This window comes from Alexandromys fortis, unplaced genomic scaffold (genome assembly GCF_014885135.2).
Source record: "Alexandromys fortis isolate MF-2015 unplaced genomic scaffold, M_Fortis_MF-2015_v1.1 scaffold_187, whole genome shotgun sequence".
Classification (NCBI taxonomy): Eukaryota; Metazoa; Chordata; class Mammalia; order Rodentia; family Cricetidae; genus Alexandromys; species Alexandromys fortis.
In genome coordinates this window covers 3,021,187-3,029,910 of record NW_026068088.1, presented here as the reverse complement: position 1 = coordinate 3,029,910, position 8,724 = coordinate 3,021,187, and the positions used below count along the sequence as shown (strand labels likewise).

At 46.2% G+C, this 8,724-nt stretch overlaps 1 protein-coding gene across 1 annotated transcript in view; it reads right to left on the bottom strand.

Moving 5' to 3' along the window:
- The window catches only part of LOC126488733 (protein mono-ADP-ribosyltransferase PARP14-like), a 62,099-nt gene extending 54,578 nt beyond the window's left edge, over positions 1-7,521 (bottom strand). Inside the window, exons 1-4 of the mRNA XM_050122394.1 lie at positions 7,293-7,521; positions 3,965-4,095; positions 2,927-2,960; positions 1,171-1,404 (exon numbers count right to left, since the gene is read on the bottom strand). Coding sequence (XP_049978351.1) covers positions 1,171-1,404; positions 2,927-2,960; positions 3,965-4,095; positions 7,293-7,440 — 547 coding nt within the window. The 5' untranslated portion in view covers positions 7,441-7,521. The remainder of the gene's footprint in view (positions 1-1,170; positions 1,405-2,926; positions 2,961-3,964; positions 4,096-7,292) is intronic.
- Positions 7,522-8,724: the final 1,203 nt, after the last annotated feature.

Below are 8,724 nucleotides of genomic sequence, written 5' to 3'. Positions count from 1 at the left end.
GTACACATATACTTGTAGGCATGTACACATATAATTTACAAATCTTTAAATTTCCCTTTATAATAAGTTATAATAAACTTGAAGTAAGTGTCCTTTTTCAAATACTTACCATTTGATAAGGTAAAGTACATAGCCTGAAGTACTATCTCACTAATCTTTATAGGAATTTACATAAGTATGATCATCCTTATTTTAAGGATGAGTGAGTAAGGAACATAGAAAATAATAACTTGGTCATCTTCATACAACTAGTTAAGTGACAGGACCAGAATTCTGACCATAGCCCCTGTGAGCTTCACTGACACCCAGGGCCCTGCCCATGGGACATGGGGCTTAGATTTGGAAATCTGCCATGTTTTACGTGGAGCTGGCTCTTGCTTATGACAATGACCTAGCAGAGTATTTTATTTTCCATGTTTATGTGTGTGCACATGCCAGTGCATGTATGTGCGTACATCTGGAGGTCAGAGGGCAACTTGTATGAGCCCCAGGGATCAAACTCAGGCTGTCAGACTTGGTAGCAGTGCCTTTGCCAGTTCTGCCATCTTGCTGGCTGGGGCACTCATTTTCCCCATTAAGCAGGCTCCCTCTTCTCCATGTGTGTGACCATGAAATGGTGACATCAATGAGAAGTGTTGTGTGGTAAAGTGATTGGAAAAGGGGGGAGTGAAAGTTGGCTGCCTGGGTTCAATTCCAGTCTTCCATCTCTCAGCAACATGGAGCCCTTGTCACAGGGCTGTTGAAAGGAAGGAATAAATTAACAGATGCAGAGATTGGCAGGTGCCTGACACTAAGCACTGTTGGCATCATTGCCTTACAGAAGTGTGGCATGGTAACGGGCCAGTCTTAACTCCTCCCTGGGAAGTAGAGTAAAAGTTCAAACTCCTCCACTTGGAATCACCTGGGACTTTTTATTTCTCCCCATACCCCACCCCACCCCATCCCACATACCCAAGCAATCATGTAATAAAGGGCAATCTATTAAACAGACCCAAATTGGATCTCAAACTGAATTTGTTCATCTTTCCAAAATCTGAGAAGAAAGGCCCCTGTATTGGTTTAGAGACCTTGTTTACACAATACAACAAAATGTCACCTACTCAGAGATGTCCCAAACTCTGGGGTGTGGTGGACAGAAGCTTGTGGATGCAGAACCTCCCTTCAGCTCACCTATAGGCCTCTGAAAGGTAACCATGGCAACGCCAAAATCTCGGATCACTTCCACCTTAAAGTCGTCACTGGGGAAGCCGCTTATATTCTCCACCAGGATGGTCAGCACTATGTCAGTCACTTTCTCCGACAGGTTTTCAAAAGCCACCATGGAGGGAACAGTTTCATGTTCTTTGGGGACATCTTCCATTTTTTCTGATGTGTTGCTGGGAGAATGTGTTGTATCCAAATCATCTGAGGAAATTGGAAATTACAATGAAAGGTGTAAGGTATCAAATCATGGTTTTATTAAGTACATTATCCTGAGACAACCCTCCTCCCTTATCCATATCTTGGCAAACTCTGCTAAAAGGAAATCTCAGATAGTGGAGCTTTTGCTTTAGTGAATTAAAAACTAAAATGTAGCTGGGTGTGGTGGTGCACACCTTTAATTTCAGCATTCTGGACGCGGAGGCAGGTAAATTTCTGTGAGTTCAAGGCCAGCCTAGTCTATACAGGGAGTTCAAGAACAAAACAAAACCATAACCTAAAATTTAATACTGTGGGGTTTTTGTTGCTCTTGTTGTTAGTGAATTAAAAACCAAAAGTAGCGTTGTTGTTTTTTATTTTATTGCTGTTATTATCACTAATTCAATGTTATTACTTTTTCTGCTCTGCCTTTCTGAGGAAGGGGCATTCTCCCTCATATGTGTCTCTCGAGTACTCAACTGTGATTACAGAACCAAGCTTCTACAGTCAGGGTAGAGTCTTCATCTCTGTGCTGTGGCACACGGCAGACAGCTGAGGCTCATCAGGTGACCACTGCATTAGAGAACTACTGTTGGCCTCCCTGGAGGAGCAAAGGTATAGGAAGCTCTGTACCTACTCGTGCTGGACAAAGTAACAGTTTAAAGATTACACTGTAGCAGCATCAGTGAATGACTCCCTAGGTTAGACAGCATGCTGTGTAAGTGTGAAGGCTGGAGCTTGAATCTCCAGCCCCCTTGTAAAGAGCTGGGCATGGCTACATGTGCCCAGTGTGGAGAGCAGAAATGGTCGGATTCACAGAGCTCCCTGGACAACACGTCTAGGCAAAAGGGCAAACCTAGGTTCATTGAGAGACCCCATCTCCAGGCCAGAAGGCAGAGTGATGCAGGGAAAGAATTTGTTTCCCTAAGACTTGGTGTCTGTATCTCTTGGCTGCTCTTGCTCACCTCATTCTGTATGGTTCTTCATTTGGTGCCCTTTACACGGGTATTCTTAGCTGCTGCTTCATTTAAGTCTGGGGCAGGACATGGCCCAGTAAAGCAGGAGACCCCATCCCAGCCCCAGTGCTGGCTGATTCCTATAGCAGATAAGGGAGAAAGAGCTAATGCTCAGAAGGTGGGGTCCATCTAAGACACACCCAGTGCTCTGTGAGACACACAGCAAGCATCCACTACAAGCACTACAAGTCCTGTCCTTGCTATTACTGGCCACCAAAGTACAAGTGTCCATCTCCATCTCTCAGTTCTTCTCCTCTCCTCAGCTGTAGATGTATCTCGGCAGAAAAAAAAAAAGTTGTTCCTGTTCTTCTGAAGGGAGCCCAAAGAGCTGAATGGGGTCCCTCTGGGACTGTTTCAAATACCTCTGGCTGAGACTGGGAAGACGATGCACCTGCAGGTGGCTCCAAGCTGAGCAGAACCTGCCTGGTGTGACTCTAGAGGAAGCTCTTCCGAGCTACTTGTTTAATAAAAACTGCCTGGTGAACACCAGGGCCACCTTAGCTGAGACTTACCTTTTTCTGCACCTTCTTTTTTTGTCCTGGATTCCTAAAATCAAACAGTAAGACAGCATTATTACATGAATTATTTCTTTTTGTTTGTTTGCTTGTTTTTTTTTCCCAATAGGTTGGTTGGTTTTATTTGTTTTTTTTTTCTTTGAGACAGGGTTTCTCTGTGAAACTGTTCTGATTGTCCCAGAACTCACTCTGTAGACCAGACTGGCCTAGAGCTCACAAAGATCCACCTGCCTCTGTCTCCACAGTGCTGGGATTAAAGGCACGTGCCTCCACCGCCCAATGACTATGAATCATTTCATATATAAATAAAACACCTCGGGCTAGACTGGAGGTGTAAATTAATTGAAATAATTACACATTTGGATACTGGGCTAGGGAATGGATAGGAGGCCACATGTCACAGCGTGTCTTCTTACTGGTTACAATAACCACTGATGAAATGAGACACACACAGGAGTGTCCCTTAAGTCAGCTTAGCCTGTGTTTTGCCTGACTTGGCACTTAGTTCATGTTTACTGCATGAACACGGTGCACATGCTTCAGAGAGGTCCCTGACAATCTTCTTCACAGCTGAGGGACAGCACACGCCGGGTACACTGCTGGCCTCAAGATGATGGAAACAGAACAGCAGGCTTCTGGTTATAAAGACACCAAGACCAATGGATACAACTTTGACATCCCAAATTCATTATTATCTCACCCTCCAAATCCTGACTCTTCCAAAAGTAACAAAAATGACAGCTTCTTCATTGTTTACAGTCCTTGCTCCCTCCAGAGTCCTAAGCTGCCATTCTCAGGCTACTGTGACTTAGGCCCTCATCTACCATTTTTCTTTTTGAGACATGGTCTCACTATGTAGCCTTGGCTGGTCTGGACTCACTATGTAGATCAGGCTAGCCTTGAACTCATAAAGATCCTCCTACCTCTCCCTCCTGAGTGCTGGGATTAAAGGTATGCACCACCCCACCCAGCTCATCTCCACCATATTTATCATAGAGAATCGAAGCACCTTGGAATAACACCCCATGTCCTTACCTTATCTGGAACTGCCTCCTTAGAGACTGAGGCTTTATCTGGGTCTTCAGGCAACCGGACAGTTAACTTGAATCTCCCTTTTCCTGGCCACACTAACTCATGATTCCCTTTCTCCAGAACATTTTGACAAACTGAAATGTTAAAAAAAAGAAAAAAGATTTTAGGCTGTCCCGGGCTGGTGAAGGAACTGAGAACTGTGTGACCTCAGGATGACCTCTGTGTGAACAGTCTGAAGCCTGTTACAGAATGTTCTGTACCTCTGTATTACATTCCTCCTCTTTCCTGGACTTTGGTGAAGTCCATCCAAGGCATCCACGCATGGCCGTCTCTTCTTAGATGTGTGCAATGCGTACAGGCACAAGGATTGCCAGAAAGCCACGGTGGCAATAACAGTGTGTGATTCCCATCCAGAAAGTGAATCTGGGAGAAGGAGGCAAAATTCTGACGTCTAGTCTCTCCCCTGTGCCCACCTCAAGTCAGCTATGTTCAGTTTTACTTAATAAGGTGGGTTCTAGGGTCGCAGAGATGACTCTATGGTTAAGAACACTGGCTGCTCTTATAGAAGACCCCGATTCTGTTACCAGCTCCCACATAATGGCCTATGACATCTGTACGTCCAGTTCCAGGGGATCTGATGCCCTCTTGTGGTCTCTGCAAGCACTGCATGCATGTGGTATATAGACATATAAAGAGCAAACACCCATACACATACAATACAAATAAATCTTTCTATATGTTTGTGTGGTTTTCAGAGACAAGGTTTCTCTGTGTAACAGTCCTTGCTGTCCTGACATTTGCTTGAAACACACAGAGATCTGCCTGCCTCTGCTTCCCTAGTGCTGGAATTAAAGGCGTGCCCACAACTGTCCTGGTAATTTTTTTTAAGAAAATGAGTTCCCTCATTTCAAGAATGCCTAGGCCTTCACTTAATAAACAGGGGCCCATTTAGGACTAGAACGTATGATAAAGTGTGTCCACATGAAATGGGGTTACAGGGATTTGAGTTTGGGTCTGAGAGTATAGCTCACTGTCCTAAGGGAAAAAAGACCTACATACTCAACAGTACACAAACCCAGTTGACATACAAAGGTGAGACCTCCCTGTTGGTACTGGTATACACTAGTGCACTGGTAGGCTCAGTAGTATTGCCCAGCTGGTGTAGGTTTATATGAATAGAGTCATGCCTGCTCAGGGTGTTTCTGGGATGGAGGGTAGGGCCTCTACAAGAAAAGAAAACTGCTGCCCTAGGACTGCAGGGTAAATCTGGTGGGAAATTCCAGCTGCCTTGCTGCTGAGGAGGAAGTGGGGCCTCAAATAGGAAACTGAAAGAATAGAAGTTCTAATCACCCAAAGACTGGCCTGCAACAATATTCCATTTTAGTGTTCTGAGTCATCTGTGTTGGGAGTGAATGAGAGGAAGCAGCTGAGCCACCTGGGAGAAGAGGGGGCTGTGGACTGGGAGCCCCTGAGGGAGAAAGCTGAGCTGGGGGTGTGAGCCCAGCCTCCACCTCAGCTGCCCAGGGCCTGCTATGAAGGCTACAGCTGGGGCTGCACCCTCACTACCATACTTCCCCCTGCCGTGTATGTCACTAAACTACCAGTATCTATAGATCTCCATTTTGTTGGTTTGAGGCTCTCAATAAACAACAGATTTTTCAGACTTCAGCACCTCCCAGTCACCTCAGAGGGCTGGTGGCAAATGCTTCCCCACTCATCCACATTCTCTGTACTAAAGTGTCTAGAATAGAGCTGGGCTGGGTCTAGTTCCCCCACCCTCCCTGTGACCAGGATGCAGTAGTCTGTATCCCTAACCTGCGACCAGCATTTGAAGACAGCTCAAGAGAAGGACACACTCCATAAGGGTTGTGTCTACTGGGGTAGTGACAGCTGGGATCAACCTGGGAACCCCCTAACCCTCTGAGGTGGTTCTCAAAGGTGTTTTCTCAGAGGTAGCCTAAGACCATCAGAAACAGAGATATTTACATTACACTTCATAGCAGTAGCAGAATTACAGCTATGAAGTAGCAACAAAAATAATTTTATGATTGGGGACACCACAGCATGTATTATAGGATTGTAGCAGTAGGAAGGTCGAGAACCACTGCTCTAGGAAAAGAGATAATGAGAAAACAGGTTCTGCTGTCAGTTCTCTGTGGAGCCCACTCTGGTGAAATCAAACCTAGGACAATAAGGTTCTTGCTTTCCAGAGGGATTCAGCACCCTGCAGGTTTCTCCTGCCTCCTGACCAGGCTTTCTGAAAACGTGTGTCAATACCTTCTACACCTGACTCTTTCTGTCATTTTTTTTCTGCTTAGATTCCTGTTGTGCCGTAATCTTGTCTACAGCCTGGCTTCCTCAGCCCCCTTGCCTCTCCTCTGCCTCAAAAGTTTCTCCAAATTCAAGGATAAGAAGGAGGAATTGTCTGCATTCTGAGGATAACCCTGGTCAACAACATCTCAGGAAGGAAGTAATGGTGGCCTTCCGGAAGCCACAGGTCTGGGGCTTTCAATCACCACCCTGAGCAAGCAAGGCTGGGCTTTCTTGGCAGATTGCAGACCAAAGTGGGAAACATTCAACTGCTCAACTATTTAGGAACCTTCCTGCTATGACAGAACCCTCCACCGAAATCCCCACCCCAGCTCAAAGCTGACAGCCATTTCAGGCCACCCTGGAGCTGGAGGACAAAACAAGAACTTTGTCCAGGCTGTGGCACAAGAGCTCAAGAGATTTTCCCTCCTCAAGCTCACCTCCCAAAGACAGCCGCCCCCCCAGCTAGAACCCTGTGGTGCTAGCTGACCCACAACTCCTTAGGATTCTTAATTCTTTAACTGCACCACTTGGATAATAAAATCAGGAAAGGAAAGAAGAGGAGAGGAGAGGAGAGGAGAGGAGAGGAGAGGAGGAAAGGGAGGGAAAGAAAGAAGGGACAGTGGGAGGGAGGAAAGGAAGGAAGAAGAGAGACAGGAAGAAAGAAAGAAAATGAGAGAGAGAAAGGAAGGAAGGAAAGAAGGAAGGAAGGAGAGTGGAAGGAAAGGAAGAAGAGAGAGGGAAGAAGAAAGAAAGAAAGAAAGAAAGAAAGAAAGAAAGAAAGAAAGAAAGGGAGAGGGAGGGAGAGGGAGAGAGAGAGAGAGAGAGAGAGAGAGAGAGAGAGAGAGAGAGAGAGAGAGAGAGCAAAGAACTGGAAGCTTCACAATGAAGCTCCTGTAAAGAGGGCAACCACCACTCTCCAGGATCTCCTGCTCCCATGGAGCTGCATCCTCTCCGGGCCTGGAACCTGTGACCCAGAACCTTGCTCGGGTTAACCCTCCTTGGCCTTCATGCCCCTCACCGTCCTCCGTGGAGAAGAGCATCCGGAAGCTCACAGGATTCCAGGGCTGCAGGAGGACCTCACACTCCCCTACTCCAGACTTCTTCCGGCTCTGAGAGTACATTTGCAACTTGTTGATCAAGGTCTGGAACGGCCTAGACGCTGCCATCCTGGCTGCCTGGAAAACTGCAACTGCCAAGTCGCCCAAAGTCACAGAGTTTTTATTGAGTTAATATCTCTTCCGTTTTCATTTTCACCTAGCAATCCCCATATTGGAATAATGCAAACCCCACCCCTCCCACATACACACACCAAAGGACCTTGGACACACCCAGTTCCCTCTTTCTTCTCCCTCCCTCAACAGAAGTGAGTCAATCCCAGGGAGCTGGCAGTCCCACGGACTCTGGTCTCCAGTGCACTTTGCTTAGCATCTCTCTAGCTGGGCTCCTCCTGCACTTCACCCCAGCCACAGATGAGCTTTGCTCCATCCCTAGGATAACTTCAGTATACACAAAACCCACATTGTATGACAGAAGAAAAGGGGCTCACAAATGATCCTCTCAGGATGCTCCCTGCTCACTTGGGGACCACCCCTCAGAATTTGATCTGCCTTTTTCCTGCTTCTGAATTCTGTTTTCTCATTTGTGAACACTGTGTTTACAAATTCCCAGTTTGAGGAACGTGTGCTAGACACCAACCAATGCTTTCTGGGTGTACAAGGGAGGGACACAGATGTGGGGACACGGGAGAGAAGACAGTAAACGGGTGCTGCTGGAGCAGTAGAACAGGGGCTCCCAGCCTAATTAAGGGAAGGACAGAAGAGCTTATGGGCAGGTGACATGGCACCTGAAGCCTAAGGACTATCGAGAAAGGACCTTAGAGGATTGTCTCTTGGATTTAAATATTTTGAAGATAGAAAAGTCCTAGGTATGTGTAAATGTTAACACAAGAAGTGATGTGGAAGATATTGGTGGCACCAGCCATGACTTCCCCAGGTGCCAGCATCAAAGCATCATGAATGAAGACAGGGGCTTGGAGAAGATCTAGGCATTTTCTACTGATGGCTCCCATTTCTCTGTGGATTATAATCCGACAGGTCACACAACCCAGTGTGAGGCTTGTGAAGATCTTGGTAACACCAAAATGTTTCTGAAAGCCCAATGACCAAAAATTAATTCAAAATCAACTCATAGCACATCCTTGCTTCTGGCCCAGCTTCACTTGTGTTGTCTCCTGACATCACTGCAGCCTTGTTCTGAGCACACATGAGCACTTTGCAGATAGGCCTTCACACCAGAGGACACCAGTGAACACTCTGAAACACCACAGCTCAGATGAGAGACTGTGGCATGATAAGGATTGCAGTTTTTATTGTATACAAACTTTCTGTTCTTACAGAAACATGTCTTAGTACTAGAAAACAAACTTTTAATATATTCCTGCTGTTGTTCGT